Here is a 20982-nt window from a genome sequence, read left to right on the forward strand (position 1 = left end):
TCTCTCTCTCTCTCCCACCCTAGTCGACCCTCTCTCTCTCTCTCTCTCTCTCTCCCACCCTAGTCTACTCTCTCTCTCTCCCCACCCTAGTCTACCCTCATCTCTCTCTCCACCCCTAGGTCTATCCCCTCTCTCTCTCCCACCCTAGTCTACCCCCTCTCTCTCTCCCACCCTAGTCTACTCTCTCTCCCTCTCTCTCTCTCCCACCCTAGTCTACTCTCTCTCTCTCCCACCCTAGTCTTCTCTCTCTCTCTCTCCCACCCTAGTCTACCCTCTCTCTCTCTCCCACCCTAGTCTACCCTCTCTCTCTCTCCCACCCTAGTCTACCCTCTCTCTCTCTCCCACCCTAGTCTACCCTCTCTCTCTCTCCCACCCTAGTCTTCTCTCTCTCTCTCCCACCCTAGTCTTCTCTCTCTCTCTCCCACCCTAGTCTACCCTCTCTCTCCCACCCTAGTCTACCCTCTCTCTCCCACCCTAGTCTACCCCTCTCTCTCTCCCACCTAGTCTACCCTCTCTCTCTCTCTCCCACCCTAGTCTACCCTCCTCTCTCTCCCACCCTAGCTACCCTCCTCTCCACCCTAGTCTACCCTCTCTCTCTCTCCCACCCTAGTCTACCCTCTCTCTCTAGTCACCCTAGTCTACCCACCCTAGTCGACCCTCTCCCTCTCTCTCTCTCACCCTAGTCGACCCTCCCTTCCTTTTCTGTTGCAGATGTGAATGTTCTACTTTAACTCCTTCCTCTCTGTAGAAGCCAAGTCTTTTCTACTTCTCCCCCTTCTCTTTTTGCGGAAGTTTCTATTCCCCCCCCCTGGCCTCACCCCTCCCCCCCCCCGGCCTCACCCCTCCCTCCCCCGGCCTCACCCCTCCCTCTGTTCCTCTTTTTGCGGAAGTCTCTATTTTCTCCCTCCCCGCTCCCTTCAGCCCCGTCTCTTTTTTGCAGAAGTTTGTTTTCCCTCACCCCTCCCTCTGTTCCTCTTTTTGCGGAAGCAACTTTTTCTACCTCCTTCTCGTCTACAGAAGTGTCTGTTCTCTCTCCGTCACTCTGTCGGTAGCTTTCGCGTCGACTGGCCAGAGTCCGCGAGCTGTTCTCTCCATTCATCTCTCCTTCCGTATCATCCCTCCATCTCAGGGTAAGTACACGTTCTCTCGGCTGACCGGACAAGTCCAGACATGTCTGGTTGGTTCTACTGATTAACAGACACAACCAGGCAGAAACCTTTCTTTTTTTCTTCAACGCAAAACAATGAAAAGTACGAGGAAAAGTTGATGACACGTTTTCAACGTTGTGTAATGAAGGAGGCAGGACTCGAACCCTCGACCTTTCTAGCCCGAGCGCGCGCACACACTCTCACCGGCCAAGCACGCGCACTGTCGTGGCTGCAAGGGTCCGATCCCACTTCTGACACCAGTGTAATGAAACAGGCAGGGAAGCATGACTCGAACCCTCGACCTTTCTTGGCCGAAAGTCCAGCGCGCACTATAAGCGGCACAGTCGATATCCGCTCTTATAAACCCCCCCAGGGTCGTTACAGTAGAGAGAGAGAGAGACCCTCCCAGGGTCGTTACAGTAGAGAGGGAGAGAGAGAGAGAGTACACACAGTGTGCCATCACAGCAGCAAGATGTGTGACCTGTTGCCACGAGAAAAGGTCAACCAGTGAAGAACACACGCCATTGTAAATACAACCCATATTTATGCTTATTTATTTTATCTTGTGTCCTTTAACCATTTGTACATTGTTAACACTGTATATATATATATAATATGACATTTGTAATGTTTTTATTGTTTTGAAACTTCTGTATGTGTAATGTTTACTGTTCATTTTGATTGTTTATTTCACTTTATATATTCACTTTTATATATTATCTACCTCACTTGCTTTGGCAATGTTAACACATGTTTCCCATGCCAATAAAGCCCTTGAATTGAATTGAGGCCGCAGCAGATAGAGGGGACGTTGTTCCAGCTGCAGTGTCGCCGCTGTTCTGTGTGGAGTCAGACACGCCAGCTTTACGTTAGTCCGGGAACCATGGCAATGACAGTTGGTTAGCTAGCGTGTCGCCGCTGTTCTGTGTGGAGTCAGACACGCCAGCTTTACGTTAGTCCGGGAACCATGGCAATGACAGTTGGTTAGCTAGCGTGTCGCCGCTGTTCTGTGTGGAGTCAGACACGCCAGCTTTACGTTAGTCCGGGAACCATGGCAATGACAGTTGGTTAGCTAGCGTGTCGCCGCTGTTCTGTGTGGAGTCAGACACGCCAGCTTTACGTTAGTCCGGGAACCATGGCAATGACAGTTGGTTAGCTAGCGTGTCGCCGCTGTTCTGTGTGGAGTCAGACACGCCAGCTTTACGTTAGTCCGGGAACCATGGCAATGACAGTTGGTTAGCTAGCGTGTCGCCGCTGTTCTGTGTGGAGTCAGACACGCCAGCTTTACGTTAGTCCGGGAACCATGGCAATGACAGTTGGTTAGCAACATCCCTTATTGAAGATGTAGCGGACAACTTTAAACAGACCGTTTCCTGTTGTTACAAGGCTACGTTGTGTTGATGTGTTATATACAGTGTGTGTGTTTGACTTGTATCATTCATTTCAAGCCACAGGGGCTCAGTCTAACACAACCTAGACCTGACTGTATCTCTGACTCTCTGTCAGTCTCTCCAATTCAATTCAAGGGCTTTATTGGCATGGGAAACATGTGTTAACATTGCCGAAGCAAGTGAGGTAGATAATATATAAAGTGAATATATAAAGTGAAATAAACAATAAAAATGAACAGTAAACATTACACATACAGAAGTTTCAAAACAATAAAGACATCTCTTTCTCTGAAGTGTTCAGTTAGATGATGATTTTATTACCAATTTAAAGTGTGTGACGTTGCAGTCTTGTGCAAAACATATATTTTTATATTCAACAGGAACTAAAGAGGCCTCTCATTGGCTCATCTCACTTTCTGGTTCTGCATTGTCCCGATTTGGTTATGGCTTACCACAGCTTCTTGCTCGAGCCAATCAGCTGCCACTCCTGGAACAAGGACCGGACCCGTGAGTAGGACACTCTCTCTGATTGGTCAATAGGACTTCCTCACTTACAGAAGTAGAAACCCAACTCAGATGGTGTTGAACAGGAACTCACAAAGCTGAGTTGTAAGTGAAGTTAATTTGATATTCATTACAGGTAGTATTGAAACACACCAAGATAACTGAAATTGATCCAAGTTAAAAAAAAAAATATTTCTTTTAAAAACAGGCTTAAGTTGAGTGAGTCTGACGGGGGGCTGTGATTGGCTCCCATGTGGCTGGAGGTATTTCCTGTTGTAGCGAGAGGGGTGTGATTGGCTCCCATGTGGCTGGAGGTATTTCCTGTTGTAGCGAGAGGGGTGTGATTGGCTCCCATGTGGCTGGAGGTATTTCCTGTTGTAGCGAGAGGGGTGGTGTTCTGGGTCTATCAGAGAGAGACGACTCAGTGTTCTACAGAGCTCAGGAAACTAACTCCATATTTGGGTTGTTTCGATCTGAGTCTTCGGTTTCTGCTCAAAATGGATGGTGGGTCTGGGCAGAGCACACAGACACACACACGCGCGCACACAACCACAGTGTGTGAGTCATACAAACAGGAACAGGAGGTGAACTGGCGGTTTTCAATTCTGACACGAGAGAAACACGCTGAGAGGCAGACAGACACGCTGAGAGGCAGACAGACACGCTGAGAGGCAGACAGACACGCTGAGAGGCAGGCAGACACGCTGAGAGGCAGACAGACAGACACATAGATGTGAGAGTGTGACCTTGCTTCCCACGCTATACTGTTGCAAACACACTCACTCACACGAACCAACAGCCCTCTGAATATAATGTAATCTCTCCCTATAGAGATTGATCTGATGTATATAGTGTGATCTCTCCCTATAGAGATTGATCTGATGTATATAGTGTGATCTCTCCCTATAGAGATTGATCTGATATATAGTGTGATCTCTCCCTTTAGAGATTGCTCTGATGTATATAGTGTGATCTCTCCCTATAGAGATTGATCTGATATATATAGTGTGATCTCTCCCTATAGAGATTGATCTGATATATAGTGTGATCTCTCCCTATAGAGATTGATCTGATATATATAGTGTGATCTCTCCCTATAGAGATTGATCTGATATATAGTGTGATCTCTCCCTATAGAGATTGATCTGATATATAGTGTGCTCTCTTCCTATAGAGATTGATCTGATATATAGTGTGATCTCTCCCTATAGAGATTGATCTGATATATAGTGTGATCTCTCCCTATAGAGATTGATCTGATGTATATAGTGTGATCTCTCCCTATAGAGATTGATCTGATGTATATAGTGTGATCTCTCCCTATAGAGATTGATCTGATATATAGTGTAATCTCTCCCTATAGAGATTGATCTGATATATAGTGTGATCTCTCCCTATAGAGATTGCTCTGATGTATATAGTGTGATCTCTCCCTATAGAGATTGATCTGATATATAGTGTGATCTCTCCCTATAGAGATTGATCTGATATATATAGTGTGATCTCTCCCTATAGAGATTGATCTGATATATAGTGTGATCTCTCCCTATAGAGATTGATCTGATATATATAGTGTGATCTCTCCCTATAGAGATTGATCTGATGTATAGTGTGATCTCTCCCTATAGAGATTGATCTGATATATAGTGTGATCTCTCCCTATAGAGATTGATCTGATATATAGTGTGATCTCTCCCTATAGAGATTGATCTGATATATATAGTGTGATCTCTCCCTATAGAGATTGATCTGATGTATATAGTGTGATCTCTCCCTATAGAGATTGATCTGATATATAGTGTGATCTCTCCCTATAGAGATTGCTCTGATGTATATAGTGTGATCTCTCCCTATAGAGATTGATCTGATATATAGTGTGATCTCTCCCTATAGAGATTGCTCTGATGTATATAGTGTGATCTCTCCCTATAGAGATTGCTCTGTGTCCCAACAACCATGATGTCCACATCTATAAGAAGGACGGGACCAAGTGGATCAAGATTCATGAACTGAAGGAGCACAACGGACAGGTCACAGGTGAGACACCTTATAGAGGCATTTATTAGAGAGTTCTTGTTTCTGGCCTAACTCTCTATGCCGCCCCCCCCTCCCATCTCTCTAGGTATAGACTGGGCTCCAGACAGTAACTCTATGCCCCCTCCCCCCTCCCATCTCTCCAGGTATAGACTGGGCTCCAGACAGTAACTCTATGCCCCCTCCCCCCTCCCATCTCTCCAGGTATAGACTGGGCTCCAGACAGTAACTCTATGCCCCCCCCCCCCCCCTCCCATCTCTCCAGGTATAGACTGGGCTCCAGACAGTAACTCTATGCCCCCCCCCCCTCCCCATCTCTCCAGGTATAGACTGGGCTCCAGACAGTAACTCTATGCCCCCCCCCCTCCCATCTCTCCAGGTATAGACTGGGCTCCAGACAGTAACTCTATACCCCCTCCCTCCCATCTCTCCAGGTATAGACTGGGCTCCAGACAGTTACTCTATGCCCCCCCCCCTCCCATCTCTCCAGGTATAGACTGGGCTCCAGACAGTAACTCTATGCCCCCCCACCCCCCCCCCCCCCCCCCCCCATCTCTCCAGGTATAGACTGGGCTCCAGACAGTAACTCTATGCCCCCCCCCTCCCATATCTCCAGGTATAGACTGGGCTCCAGACAGTAACTCTATTCCCCCCCCTCCCATCTCTCCAGGTATAGACTGGGCTCCAGACATTAACTCTATGCCCCCCCCCTCCCATCTCTCCAGGTATAGACTGGGCTCCAGACAGTAACTCTATGCCCCTCCCATCTCTCCAGGTATAGACTGGGCTCCAGACAGTAACTCTATGCCCCCCCCTCCCATCTCTCCAGGTATAGACTGGGCTCCAGACAGTAACTCTATGCCCCGCACCCCCCCTCCCATCTCTCCAGGTATAGACTGGGCTCCAGACAGTAACTCTATGCCCCCCCCCCCCCCCATCTCTCCAGGTATAGACTGGGCTCCAGACAGTAACTCTATGCCCCCCCCCCCCTCCCATCTCTCCAGGTATAGACTGGGCTCCAGACAGTAACTCTATGCCCCCCCCCTCCCATCTCTCCAGGTATAGACTGGGCTCCAGACAGTAACTCTATGCCGCCCCCCCCTCCCATCTCTCCAGGTATAGACTGGGCTCCAGACAGTAACTCTATGCCCCCCCCCCCTCCCATCTCTCCAGGTATAGACTGGGCTCCAGACAGTAACTCTATGCCCCCCCACCCCCCCCCCCATCTCTCCAGGTATAGACTGGGCTCCAGACAGTAACTCTATGCCCCCCCCTCCCATATCTCCAGGTATAGACTGGGCTCCAGACAGTAACTCTATTCCCCCCCTCCCATCTCTCCAGGTATAGACTGGGCTCCAGACAGTAACTCTATGCCCCCCCCCCTCCCATCTCTTCAGGTATAGACTGGGCTCCAGACAGTAACTCTATGCCCCTCCCATCTCTCCAGGTATAGACTGGGCTCCAGACAGTAACTCTATGCCCCCCCCTCCCATCTCTCCAGGTATAGACTGGGCTCCAGACAGTAACTCTATGCCCCGCACCCCCCTCCCATCTCTCCAGGTATAGACTGGGCTCCAGACAGTAACTCTATGCCCCCCCCCCCCATCTCTCCAGGTATAGACTGGGCTCCAGACAGTAACTCTATGCCCCCCCCCCCCCCTCCCATCTCTCCAGGTATAGACTGGGCTCCAGACAGTAACTCTATGCCCCCCCCCTCCCATCTCTCCAGGTATAGACTGGGCTCCAGACAGTAACTCTATGCCGCCCCCCCCCTCCCATCTCTCCAGGTATAGACTGGGCTCCAGACAGTAACTCTATGCCCCCCCCCCTCCCATCTCTCCAGGTATAGACTGGGCTCCAGACAGTAACTCTATGCCCCCCCCCCCTTCCATCTCTCCAGGTATAGACTGGGCTCCAGACAGTAACTCTATGCCCCCCCCCTCCCATCTCTCCAGGTATAGACTGGGCTCCAGACAGTAACTCTATGCCCCCCCCCCCCTCCCATCTCTCCAGGTATAGACTGGGCTCCAGACAGTAACTCTATGCCCCCCCCCCCCCTCCCATCTCTCCAGGTATAGACTGGGCTCCAGACAGTAACTCTATGCCCCCCCCCTCCCATCTCTCCAGGTATAGACTGGGCTCCAGACAGTAACTCTATGCCCCCCCCCTCCCATCTCTCCAGGTATAGACTGGGCTCCAGACAGTAACTCTATGCCCCCCCCTCCCATCTCTCCAGGTATAGACTGGGCTCCAGACAGTAACTCTATGCCCCCCCCCTCCCATCTCTCCAGGTATAGACTGGGCTCCAGACAGTGACTCTATGCCCCCCCCCCCTCCCATCTCTCCAGGTATAGACTGGGCTCCAGACAGTAACTCTATGCCCCCCCCCCCTCCCATCTCTCCAGGTATAGACTGGGCTCCAGACAGTAACTCTATGCCCCCCCCTCCCATCTCTCCAGGTATAGACTGGGCTCCAGACAGTAACTCTATGCCCCCCCCCCTCCCATCTCTCCAGGTATAGACTGGGCTCCAGACAGTAACTCTATGCCCCCCCCCCTCCCATCTCTCCAGGTATAGACTGGGCTCCAGACAGTAACTCTATGCCCCCCCCCCTCCCATCTCTCCAGGTATAGACTGGGCTCCAGACAGTAACTCTATGCCCCCCCCCCTCCCATCTCTCCAGGTATAGACTGGGCTCCAGACAGTAACTCTATGCCCCTCCCATCTCTCCAGGTATAGACTGGGCTCCAGAGAGTAACCGTATCGTGACCTGTGGGACGGATCGTAACGCGTATGTCTGGTCTCTGAAGGGGGAGGTGTGGAAGCCCACCCTGGTCATCCTCCGTATCAACCGGGCTGCTCGCTGTGTCAGCTGGTCTCCCAAGGAGAACAAGTTCGCTGTGGGCAGCGGGTCACGCCTCATATCCATCTGCTACTTTGAACAGGAGAATGACTGGTGAGGACTAGACAGGACTGGGTTTAACTATATCTGTTATAGAGAATGACTGGTGAGGACTAGACAGGACTGGGTTATATCTGTTATAGAGAATGACTGGTGAGGACTAGACAGGACTGGGTTTAACTATATCTGTTATAGAGAATGACTGGTGAGGACTAGACAGGACTGGGTTATATCTGTTATAGAGAATGACTGGTGAGGACTAGACAGGACTGGGTTTAACTATATCTGTTATAGAGAACAGGAGAATGACTGGTGAGGACTAGACAGGACTGGGTTTAACTATATCTGTTATAGAGAATGACTGGTGAGGACTAGACAGGACTGGGTTATATCTGTTATAGAGAACAGGAGAATGACTGGTGAGGACTAGACATGACTGGGTTTAACTATATCTGTTGTAGAGAATGACTGGTGAGGACTAGACAGGACTGGGTTATATCTGTTATAGAGAACAGGAGAATGACTGATGAGGACTAGACAGGACTGGGTTTAACTATATCTGTTATAGAGAATGACTGGTGAGGACTAGACAGGACTGGGTTTAACTATATCTGTTATAGAGAATGACTGGTGAGGACTAGACAGGACTGGGTTTAACTATATCTGTTATAGAGAATGACTGGTGAGGACTAGACAGGACTGGGTTTAACTATATCTGTTATAGAGAATGACTGGTGAGGACTAGACAGGACTTTGTTATATCTGTTGTAGAGAACAGGAGAATGACTGGTGAGGACTAGACAGGACTGGGATTAACTATATCTGTTATAGAGAATGACTGGTGAGGACTTGCCAGGACTTGGTTATATCTGTTGTAGAGAACAGGAGAATGACTGGTGAGGACTAGACAGGACTGGGTTTAACTATATCTGTTGTAGAGAACAGGAGAATGACTGGTGAGGACTAGACAGGACTGGGTTTAACTATATCTGTTATAGAGAATGACTGGTGAGGACTAGACAGGACTTGGTTATATCTGTTGTAGAGAACAGGAGAATGACTGGTGAGGACTAGACAGGACTGGGATTAACTATATCTGTTATAGAGAATGACTGGTGAGGACTAGACAGGACTTGGTTATATCTGTTGTAGAGAACAGGAGAATGACTGGTGAGGACTAGACAGGACTGGGTTTAACTATATCTGTTGTAGAGAACAGGAGAATGACTGGTGAGGACTAGACAGGACTGGGTTTAACTATATCTGTTGTAGAGAACAGGAGAATGACTGGTGAGGACTAGACAGGACTGGGTTTAACTATATCTGTTATAGAGAACAGGAGAATGACTGGTGAGGACTAGACAGGACTGGGTTTAACTATATAACTGTTTCAGTTTTGTTCCCTATGTAACAGGCTCTGTCCTAAATAACATCCTAGTCCCTGTCCTAAATACCATCCTAGTCCCTGTCCTCAACACCATCCTAGTCCCTGTCCTAAATACCATCCTAGTCCCTGTCCTAAATACCATCCTAGTCCCTGTCCTCAACACCATCCTAGTCCCTGTCCTAAATAACATCCTAGTCCCTGTCCTAAATATAATCCTAGTCCCTGTCCTCAACCACATCCTAGTCCCTGTCCTCAACCACATCCTAGTCCCTGTCCTAAATAACATCCTAGTCCCTGTCCTCAACACCATCCTAGTCCCTGTCCTAAATAACATACTAGTCCCTGTCCTAAATACCATCCTAGTCCCTGTCCTATGTAACAGGCTCTGTCCTAAATACAATCCTAGTCCCTGTCCTCAACACCATCCTAGTCCCTGTCCTAAATAACATCCTAGTCCCTGTCCTCAACACCATCCTAGTCCCTGTCCTCAACACCATCCTAGTCCCTGTCCTAAATACCATCCTAGTCCCTGTCCTAAATACCATCGTAGTCTCTGTCCTAAATACCATCCTAGTCTCTGTCCTAAATACCATCCCCTTCCCTGTCCTAAATACCATCCTAGTCTCTGTCCTAAATACCATCCTAGTCCCTGTCCTATGTAACAGGCTCTGTCCTCAATACCATCCTAGTCCCTGTCCTAAATACCATCCTAGTCCCTGTCCTAAATACCATCCTGGTCCCTGTCCTCAATACCATCCTAGTCCCTGTCCTATGTAACAGGCTATGTCCTAAATACCATCCTAGTCCCTGTCCTAAATACCATCCTAGTCCCGGCCCTCAATACCATCCTAGTCCCGGCCCTCAATACCATCCTAGGCCCTGTCCTAAATACCATCCTAGTCCCTGTCCTCAATACCATCCTAGTCCCTGTCCTCAAAACCATCCTAGTCCCTGTCCTCAAAACCATCCTAGTCCCTGTCCTCAATACCATCCTAGTCCCTGTCCTCAATATCATCCTAGTCCCTGTCCTCAATACCATCCTAGTCCCTGTCCTCAATACCATCCTAGTCCCTGTCCTCAATACCATCCTAGTCCCTGTCCTATGTAACAGGCTCTGTCCTCAATACCATCCTAGTCCCTGTCCTAAATACCATCCTAGTCCCTGTCCTATGTAACAGGCTCTGTCCTCAATACCATCCTAGTCCCTGTCCTCAATACCATCCTAGTCCCTGTCCTCAATACCATCCTAGTTGCTGTCCTCAATACCATCCTAGTCGCTGTCCGAGAATACCATCCTAGTCCCTGTCCTCAATACCATCCTAGACCCTGTCCTCAATACCATCCTAGTCCCTGTCCTCAATACCATCCTAGTCCCTGTCCTCAATACCATCCTAGTCGCTGTCCTCAATACCATCCATGGTGCTTCCTTCAACCAGGTTTCAACCATATCTCAACCCTGTTATTCCCAGGTGGGTCTGTAAGCACATCAAGAAGCCGATCCGTTCCACCGTCCTCAGTCTGGACTGGCATCCTAACAACGTGCTGCTGGCGGCTGGATCCTGTGACTTCAAATGCAGGTAGAGAGAGAGAGACCGTCAGAGACCATGTTTCAGCCTCATCAGTAGAGGGAGAGAGAGACCCTCAGAGACCATGTTTCAGCCTCATCAGTAGAGAGTGAGAGAGAGACCGTCAGAGACCATGTTTCAGCCTCATCAGTAGAGACGGAGACTGTCAGAGACCATGTTTCAGCCTCATCAGTAGAGAGAGAGACAGACCGTCAGAGACCATGTACCAGCCTCATCAGTAGAGAGAGACAGACCGTCAGAAACCATGTTTCAGCCTCATCAGTAGAGAGAGACAGACCGTCAGAGACCATGTTTCAGCCTCATCAGTAGAGAGAGACAGACCGTCAGAGACCATGTTTCAGCCTCATCAGTAGAGAGAGAGACAGACCGTCAGAGACCATGTTTCAGCCTCATCAGTAGAGAGAGAGAGAGAGAGAGAGCGAGACCGTCAGAGACCATGTTTCAGCCTCATCAGTAGAGAGAGAGAGACAGACCGTCAGAGACCATGTTTCAGCCTCATCAGTAGAGAGAGAGAGAGACCGTCAGAGACCATGTATCAGCCTCATCAGTAGAGAGAGAGAGACCGTCAGAGACCATGTTTCAGCCTCATCAGTAGAGAGAGAGACCGTCAGAGACCATGTTTCAGCCTTATCAGTAGAGAGACAGACCGTCAGAGACCATGTTTCAGCCTCATCATTAGAGAGAGAGACCGTCAGAGACCATGTTTCAGCCTCATCAGTAGAGAGAGAGAGAGACCGTCAGAGACCATGTTTCAGCCTCATCAGTAGAGAGAGAGAGACCGTCAGAGACCATGTTTCAGTCTCATCAGTAGAGAGAGAGACCGTCAGAGACCATGTTTCAGCCTCATCAGTAGAGAGAGACCGTCAGAGACCATGTTTCAGCCTCATCAGTAGAGAGAGAGACCGTCAGAGACCATGTTTCAGCCTCATCAGTAGAGAGAGACCATGTTTCAGTCTCATCAGTAGAGAGAGAGACCGTCAGAGACCATGTTTCAGCCTCATCAGTAGAGAGCGAGACAGACCGTCAGAGACCATATTTCTCTACCTAATTCTCTTCACTCCCCCCTTAATATATTATCCCCCCCCCTCTCTCCCCCAGGGTGTTCTCGGCCTACATCAAGGAGGTAGAGGAGAAGCCCGGACCCACAGTGTGGGGGTCTAAGATGCCCTTTGGAGAGGTGCTGTTTGAGTCCGGGCCCTCAGGGGTGTCTGGGGGGGCTGGAGATGGGGCAGGAGGGGGATGGGTCCACGGGGTCTGTTTCTCCCACAGTGGGAACCGCCTTGCCTGGACGTCACATGACTCGACTGTGGCGATCGCAGAGGGAGGCAAGACCAGCACGTAAGGAGAGAGAACACTGATCTATGTTTATTCTGGTATCAGCAGTCGGATCTCTCTGTGTGTATTCTGGTATCAGCAGTCTGATCTCTCTGTGTGTATTCTAGGATCAGCAGTCTGATCTCTCTGTGTGTATTCTAGGATCAGTAATCTGATCTCTCTGTGTGTTTTCTAGGATCAGTAGTCTGATCTCTCTCTCTGTGTGCATTCTAGGATCAGCAGTCTGAGCTCTGAGACCCTTCCTCTGCTGTGTGTCAGCTTTATCACTGAGAACAGCCTGGTGGCCGCTGTGAGTACACACACACACACACACACACACACACACACACACACACACACACACACACACACACACACACACACACACACACACACACACACACACACACACACACACACACCCTCTCTCTCTCCTGTGTCTGTCTCACTGTGTCTCTCTCTCTCCTGTGTCTGTCTCACTGTGTGTCTCTCCTCTCTCTCCTGTGTCTGTCTCACTGTGTATCTCTCTCTCCTGTGTCTGTCTCACTGTGTGTCTCTCCTCTCTCTCCTGTGTCTGTCTCACTGTGTGTCTCTCCTCTCTCTCCTGTGTCTGTCTCACTGTGTGTCTCTCCTCTCTCTCCTGTGTCTGTCTCACTGTGTGTCTCTCTCTCCTGTGTCTGTCTCACTGTGTGTCTCCTCTCTCTCCTGTGTCTGTCTCACTGTGTGTCTCCTCTCTCTCCTGTGTCTGTCTCACTGTGTGTCTCTCCTCTCTCTCCTGTGTCTGTCTCACTGTGTGTCTCTCCTCTCTCTCCTGTGTCTGTCTCACTGTGTGTCTCTCCTCTCTCTCCTGTGTCTGTCTCACTGTGTGTCTCTCTCTCCTGTGTCTGTCTCACTGTGTGTCTCCTCTCTCTCCTGTGTCTGTCTCACTGTGTGTCTCCTCTCTCTCCTGTGTCTGTCTCACTGTGTGCCTCTCCTCTCTCTCCTGTGTCTGTCTCACTGTGTGTCTCTCCTCTCTCTCCTGTGTCTGTCTCACTGTGTGTCTCTCTCTCCTGTGTCTGTCTCACTGTGTCTCTCTCTCTCCTCTCTCTCCTGTGTCTGTCTCACTGTGTGTCTCTCTCTCTCCTCTCTCTCCTGTGTCTGTCTCACTGTGTGTCTCTCTCCTCTCTCTCCTGTGTCTGTCTCACTGTGTGTCTCTCTCCTCTCTCTCCTGTGTCTGTCTCACTGTGTGTCTCTCTCCTCTCTCTCCTGTGTCTGTCTCACTGTGTGTCTCTCTCCTCTCTCTCCTGTGTCTGTCTCACTGTGTGTCTCTCCTCTCTCTCCTGTGTCTGTCTCACTGTGTGTCTCTCTCTCTCCTGTGTCTGTCTCACTGTGTGTCTCTCTCTCTCCTGTGTCTGTCTCACTGTGTGTCTCTCTCTCTCCTGTGTCTGTCTCACTGTGTGTCTCTCTCTCCTGTGTCTGTCTCACTGTGTCTCTCTCTCCTGTGTCTGTCTCACTGTGTGTCTGTCTCCCTCCTCTCTCTCCTGTGTGTGTCTCTCTCTCTCCTCTCTCTCCTGTGTGTGTCTCTCTCTCCTCTCTCTCCTGTGTCTGTCTCACTGTGTGTCTCTCTCCTCTCTCCTGTGTCTGTCTCACTGTGTGTCTCTCTCTCTCCTGTGTCTGTCTCACTGTGTGTCTCTCTCTCCTGTGTCTGTCTCACTGTGTCTCTCTCTCCTGTGTCTGTCTCACTGTGTGTCTGTCTCTCTCCTCTCTCTCCTGTGTGTGTCTCTCTCTCTCCTCTCTCTCCTGTGTGTGTCTCTCTCTCCTCTCTCTCCTGTGTCTGTCTCACTGTGTGTCTCTCTCCTCTCTCCTGTGTCTGTCTCACTGTGTGTCTCTCTCTCCTGTGTGTGTCTCTCCTCTCTCTCCTGTGTCTGTCTCACTGTGTGTCTCCTCTCTCTCCTGTGTCTGTCTCACTGTGTGTCTCTCCTCTCTCTCCTGTGTCTGTCTCACTGTGTGTCTCTCCTCTCTCTCCTGTGTCTGTCTCACTGTGTGTCTCTCTCTCCTGTGTCTGTCTCACTGTGTGTCTCTCTCTCCTGTGTCTGTCTCACTGTGTCTCTCCTCTCTCTCCTGTGTCTGTCTCTCTCCTCTCTCTCCTGTGTCTGTCTCACTGTGTCTCTCCTCTCTCTTCTGTCTGTCTCACTGTGTGTCTCTCTCTCCTGTGTCTGTCTCTCTCCTCTCTCTCCTGTGTCTGTCTCACTGTGTCTCTCCTCTCTCTTCTGTCTGTCTCACTGTGTGTCTCTCTCCTCTCTCCTGTGTCTGTCTCACTGTGTGTCTCTCCTCTCTCTCCTGTGTCTGTCTCACTGTGTGTCTCTCTCTCCTGTGTCTGTCTCACTGTCTCTCTCCTCTCTAGGGTCATGACTGCTACCCGGTACTGTTTGTGTATGACGGTACTAAGGGCTCAGTAACGTTCGGGGGGAAGCTGGACGTTCCCAAGCAGACGTCTCAGAGAGGGATCAGCGCCAGGGAACGCTTCCAGAACCTGGACCGCCGAGCCACCTCGTCTGAGACCACCGAGCAGGGCCTGGAGAGTCTGCACAAGAACAGCATCAGGTGGGGGTGTATCTGTGTATTTCTGGGGTCGTAATGACTAAATGTGTGTGTGTGTGTGTGTGTGTGTGTGTGTGTGTGTGTGTGTGTGTGTGTGTGTGTGTGTGTGTGTGTGTGTGTGTGTGTCTGGGTTCATAATGACTGTGTATTTCTGGAGTCGTAATGACTGTGTCTGTGTATTTCTGGGGTTGTAATGACTGTGTCTGTGTGTATTTCTGGGGTCGTAATGACTGTGTCTGTGTGTATTTCTGGGGTCGTAATGACTGTCTGTGTGTATTTCTGGGGTCGTAATGACTGTGTCTGTGTGTATTTCTGGGGTCGTAATGACTGTGTCTGTGTGTATTTCTGGGGTCGTAATGACTGTGTCTGTGTGTATTTCTGGGGTCGTAATGGCTGTCTGTGTGTATTTCTGGGGTCGTAATGACTGTGTCTGTGTGTATTTCTGGGGTCGTAATGACTGTGTCTGTGTGTATTTCTGGGGTCGTAATGACTGTGTATTTCTGGGGTCGTAATGACTGTGTATTTCTGGGGTCGTAATGACTGTGTATTTCTGGGGTCGTAATGACTGTGTATTTCTGGGGTCGTAATGACTGTGTATTTCTGGGGTCGTAATGACTGTGTATTTCTGGGGTCGTAATGACTGTGTATTTCTGGGGTCGTAATGACTGTGTATTTCTGGGGTCGTAATGACTGTGTATTTCTGGGGTCGTAATGACTGTATTTCTGGGGTCGTAATGACTGTATTTCTGGGGTCGTAATGACTGTGTATTTCTGGGGTCGTAATGACTGTGTGCTAACTGTCTCTTTCTATTTCAGTCAGATCTCTGTGCTGGAGGGAGGGAAGAGTAAATGTTCCACGTTCTGTACCACTGGGATGGACGGAGGAATGGTCACATGGGACGTCAAGGTACACACACACACTACACACTACACACACACACAGTCTGACACGTTACTGTACCACTGGGATGGACGGAGGAATGGTCACATGGGACGTCAAGGTACACACACTACACACTACACTACACACACACACAGTCTGACACGTTACTGTACCACTGGGATGGACGGAGGAATGGTCACATGGGACGTCAAGGTACACACACACACACTACACACACTACACACACACACAGTCTGACACGTTACTGTACCACTGGGATGGACGGAGGAATGGTCACATGGGACGTCAAGGTACACACACACACACACTACACACACAGTCTGACACGTTACTGTACCACTGGGATGGACGGAGGAATGGTCACATGGGACGTCAAGGTACACTACACACACTACACACACACACAGTCTGACACGTTACTGTACCACTGGGATGGACGGAGGAATGGTCACATGGGACGTCAAGGTACACACACACACTACACACACACACAGTCTGACACGTTACTGTACCACTGGGATGGACGGAGGAATGGTCACATGGGACGTCAAGGTACACACACACACTACACACACACTACACACACACTACACACACACACACAGTCTGACACGTTACTGTACCACTGGGATGGACGGAGGAATGGTCACATGGGACGTCAAGGTACACACACACACTACACACACACACAGTCTGACACGTTACTGTACCACTGGGATGGACGGAGGAATGGTCACATGGGACGTCAAGGTACACACACACACTACACACACACACAGTCTGACACGTTACTGTACCACTGGGATGGACGGAGGAATGGTCACATGGGACGTCAAGGTACACACACACACTACACACACACACAGTCTGACACGTTACTGTACCACTGGGATGGACGGAGGAATGGTCACATGGGACGTCAAGGTACACACACACACTACACACACACTACACACACACTACACACACACACACAGTCTGACACGTTACTGTACCACTGGGATGGACGGAGGAATGGTCACATGGGACGTCAAGGTACACACTACACACACACACACAGTCTGACACGTTACTGTACCACTGGGATGGACGGAGGAATGGTCACATGGGACGTCAAGGTACACACACACACTACACACACACACAGTCTGACACGTTACTGTACCACTGGGATGGACGGAGGAATGGTCACATGGGACGTCAAGGTACACACACACACTACACACACACACACACAGTCTGACACGTTTCTGTACCACTGGGATGGACGGAGGAATGGTCACATGGGACGTCAAGGTACACACACACACACACTACACACACACTACACACACAGTCTGACACGTTTCTGTACCACTGGGATGGACGGAGGAATGGTCACATGGGACGTCAAGGTACACACACACACTACACACACACACAGTCTGACACGTTACTGTACCACTGGGATGGACGGAGGAATGGTCACATGGGACGTCAAGGTACACACACACACTACACACACTACACACACACACAGTCTGACACGTTACTGTACCACTGGGATGGACGGAGGAATGGTCACATGGGACGTCAAGGTACACACACACACTACACACACTACACACACACACAGTCTGACACGTTACTGTACCACTGGGATGGACGGAGGAATGGTCACATGGGACGTCAAGGTACACACACACACTACACACACACACAGTCTGACACGTTACTGTACCACTGGGATGGACGGAGGAATGGTCACATGGGACGTCAAGGTACACACACACACTACACACACACACAGTCTGACACGTTACTGTACCACTGGGATGGACGGAGGAATGGTCACATGGGACGTCAAGGTACACACACACACACTACACACACTACACACACACACAGTCTGACACGTTACTGTACCACTGGGATGGACGGAGGAATGGTCACATGGGACGTCAAGGTACACACACACACTACACACACACTACACACACACACAGTCTGACACGTTACTGTACCACTGGGATGGACGGAGGAATGGTCACATGGGACGTCAAGGTACACACACACACACACTACACTACACACAAACTACACACACACAGTCTGACACGTTACTGTAGTTGTGCCTTGTCACCGTCGTCATGACTTCTGGAATAGTTGTGCAGTGAAGAGACGATGTCTAAATATCATCTACTACTGTTCCCAGAGTCTGGAGTCTGCCCTGAAGGATCTCAAGATCCTCTTCTTGTGTTCCCAGAGTCTGAAGTCTGCCCTGAAGGATCTCGAGATAGTCTGATACCATGATCCTCTTCTTCTGTTCCCAGAGTCTGGAGTCTGCCCTGAAGGATCTCAAGATAGTCTGATACCAGCCGACCAGCCGACCAGCCGGGATATGAAGAAATCTCACCTCTTTGCCTTTCTGCTTCTCTGCGTCTGTCTGTCTCAGCTGCTGCTGGAGACATCTCCTTTCTGTCTGTCTCTGTTGAGCATCTGCTCGAAGCACGGCAGCCATGAGAACGACGTCTGCATTCCACATGGCACCCTGTTCTTTTTATATAGGTAGACCAGGACCCATAGGACACCATTTGAGACACATCTTGTTTGTTTTGTGCTATCTTCTTATCATCTTTGTTTTAGAATCCAGAATCCAGGAAATGCTTTGTGAGCGACGGTGTTCTGTTCTGTCAGGTGTTCTGTTCTGTCAGGTGTTCTGTCAGGTGTTCTGTTCTGTCAGGTGTTCTGTTCTGTCAGGTGTTCTGTTCTGTTCTGTCAGGTGTTCTGTTCTGTCAGGTGTTCTGTTCCGTCAGGTGTTCTGTTCCGTCAGGTGTTCTGTTCTGTCAGGTGTTCTGTTCTGTCAGGTGTTCTGTTCCGTCAGGTGTTCTGTTCTGTCAGGTGTTCTGTTCTGTCAGGTGTTCTGTTCTGTCAGGTGTTCCGTCAGGTGTTCTGTTCTGTCAGGTGTTCTGTTCTGTCAGGTGTTCCGTCAGGTGTTCTGTTCCGTCAGGTGTTCTGTTCTGTCAGGTGTTCTGTTCCGTCAGGTGTTCTGTTCTGTCAGGTGTTCTGTTCCGTCAGGTGTTCTGTTCTGTCAGGTGTTCTGTCAGGTGTTCTGTTCTGTCAGGTGTTCTGTTCTGTCAGGTGTTCTGTTCCGTCAGGTGTTCTGTTCCGTCAGGTGTTCTGTTCCGTCAGGTGTTCTGTTCTGTCAGGTGTTCTGTTCTGTCAGGTGTTCTATACTGATAGTTGTACCTGGACATACAGCTGTGTTCTTAAGATTCACTTTGGCTTCTGGAATCAGTTTACTTGGATTTTAGTTTTGATGTTCACACATTAATTTGTTGGATTTACAGCACAGGACCAAGAAAAAATTATATCTAAACTTGAGATTTTTCACTTCAAATAAAAAAATTAAAAGTAAAAATAAAATTGAATGGACTAATAACCCTTAGATGACAGGTTTTGATACTGACAGGTTTTGATACTGCAGTCAGTGCAGTAAGTGCAGTCGATGGTATTTTGGACGTAGTAATTTCAGAATAACTGCAGTTAGACTGCTCTCTGACCGCAATCTTTTTTTCGTAACGGGAAATGATTCTGAATTGTAATTAATTTGGTTGGAGGCAGGTGATTAGTTTACTGTGTTGATGTATTATATCTGTGGTAAGTTGCAGGTGCCTACAGGGTAAAATAAAAAATAAAAAAAGCCATTCAGCCAGTTTTGAAAAGTGGAAACAGGACATTCTGCTCCGATGAACTCCGTTATCAAGTGTCGATATATTAGAGCGCAACTGTTCGCTAAAGGACTTATTATAGTAGGACGCGTCAGAGTGGAAGGCTACAGCAGGTATATAATCATGAAGAAAGCCAAGCAGCGGTACCTGTTAAATGCTTATGCTGGTCATAATATGCATTTTAATAAATGATTTACTATCATAGACGGTGTGTGTGTCTGTCCAAGTGTTTGATAAGACTGATCTGACGTCAACTAGTAACTGTTATGAAAATGTGTCCGAGTTTCAGACCGCAGTTTTTATATAAACTTTTCACGTAGATCATTCAGACACTTAAATTCAGAGCTGTTGTGTTCAGGTGTCGGACTCGCGCCATCTAGCGGCCACATTCAGTACGTAGATAAAACTACCAAAAGTCTTGGTTGTAGATGTTGGGTTCAAGCTTTGCTGGACGCGTTTTTATGTTAAATATTACGACACATGATGATGTTGACAGAAATTCCCACTTGCTGCTGTAGCCGTTTTGTTCTAGAAAATAAAGAGAAAGAACCAACTATTCTCCAACCCGGTATCTCTGGTCGCTTAAAACATCATCATGACTTGGGTGCAGATTGAACCGTTACCGAATCCGGTAAAAAAATATATATTAATAATAATAATAATGGGAAAAAAATAGTAAAAAATAGTTAAAATATATATATATTAAATATATATTTTAAATATATATATTTTTTTTTTCTTCCGCGACGCAGGAAGACTGTTTTCCCTAGAAACCGTTTACATCGTTCGCACTTCCGGGTGTTGCCTGCTATGAATCACGCGCATTATCGTCGCTGTAGCACCTTCGGCATCCCGGATACTCACCAGTCGGTGATCACCAGCAGCATCAGGTTTAGATGTCTTTTAGATATCTAGTAGCAACACACCGCTGGAATCAAGACGGTCGAGGAAAAAGCGCTGCTGAAACACACAACTCTGAAGACATATTTTTTATCGTTACACCCACGTCTCTCTACTGTTGCTTTTTTCCCCCCTTCACATTTTAAATGAATCTTGTAAGGTATGTCGTTTTGGGTTTTTATAAATTGCACCTAAATGTGTAAACATCGCGACTCCCAGTTAATAGACGTTGTATCAACGTTTAGAATGTGTTGGTTTGATAAGCCGAACAGACCGATATCGCCCAATAACCAGCGGTGATGTTTCTAACCTATTTGGGACTCCCTGTGACTGCTGTCCTGAATTAGTTGGGTTTTATGTAACGCTATTATTAGGTACAATGGTGTAACGACCCTGGGTTTATAAGCGCGGATATCGAGGCTGCCGCTGGAGCTTTTGCCGATAGCGATAGCGCCCTGGACTTCGGGCTAGAAGGTCGAGGGTTCGAGTCCTGCTCCCCGCCGTTTCATTACAATATGATATGATAATAATACAATGATAATACACTGTTGGAATGGTTGAATGTCTGAGTTGGGTCTACGTCGCTCGGGAGCTGATCTGTTTTACAGTAGAATAACGAATA

At 48.7% G+C, this 20982-nt stretch overlaps 2 protein-coding genes across 4 annotated transcripts in view; both read left to right on the top strand.

Annotated features, from left to right (window-relative positions):
• The first annotated feature begins 874 nt into the window (after nucleotides 1-874).
• On the top strand, nucleotides 875-19666 carry LOC116358959 (actin-related protein 2/3 complex subunit 1B-like). 3 transcript variants are annotated; one of them, XM_031811428.1, is made up of 10 exons: nucleotides 875-1130; nucleotides 2920-3046; nucleotides 4976-5080; nucleotides 7811-8033; nucleotides 10836-10943; nucleotides 12051-12290; nucleotides 12501-12576; nucleotides 14650-14849; nucleotides 15663-15753; nucleotides 18063-19666. In XM_031811428.1, exons 2-10 carry the CDS (start codon nucleotides 2983-2985, stop codon nucleotides 18099-18101), a joined length of 1146 nt encoding a protein of 381 aa, XP_031667288.1. In that variant the 5' UTR covers nucleotides 875-1130; nucleotides 2920-2982; the 3' UTR covers nucleotides 18102-19666. The 3 variants fall into 3 exon arrangements, with proteins under 3 accessions (XP_031667288.1, XP_031667287.1, XP_031667289.1); XM_031811427.1 differs by lacking the exon at nucleotides 18063-19666 and adding an exon at nucleotides 17945-18056 and having other exon boundaries at nucleotides 879-1130; XM_031811429.1 differs by lacking the exons at nucleotides 875-1130; nucleotides 2920-3046; nucleotides 4976-5080; ... (4 more) ...; nucleotides 14650-14849; nucleotides 15663-15753 and adding an exon at nucleotides 15936-16785 and having other exon boundaries at nucleotides 18063-18358.
• A 584-nt stretch (nucleotides 19667-20250) lies between these two features.
• The window catches only part of LOC116358852 (monocyte to macrophage differentiation factor 2-like), a 36092-nt gene continuing 35360 nt past the window's right edge, over nucleotides 20251-20982 (top strand). The window contains exon 1 of the mRNA XM_031811095.1: nucleotides 20251-20520. Coding sequence (XP_031666955.1) covers nucleotides 20507-20520 — 14 coding nt within the window. The 5' untranslated portion in view covers nucleotides 20251-20506. The remainder of the gene's footprint in view (nucleotides 20521-20982) is intronic.

Source organism: Oncorhynchus kisutch, unplaced genomic scaffold (assembly GCF_002021735.2).
Source record: "Oncorhynchus kisutch isolate 150728-3 unplaced genomic scaffold, Okis_V2 Okis01b-Okis20b_hom, whole genome shotgun sequence".
Lineage (NCBI taxonomy): Eukaryota > Metazoa > Chordata > Actinopteri > Salmoniformes > Salmonidae > Oncorhynchus > Oncorhynchus kisutch.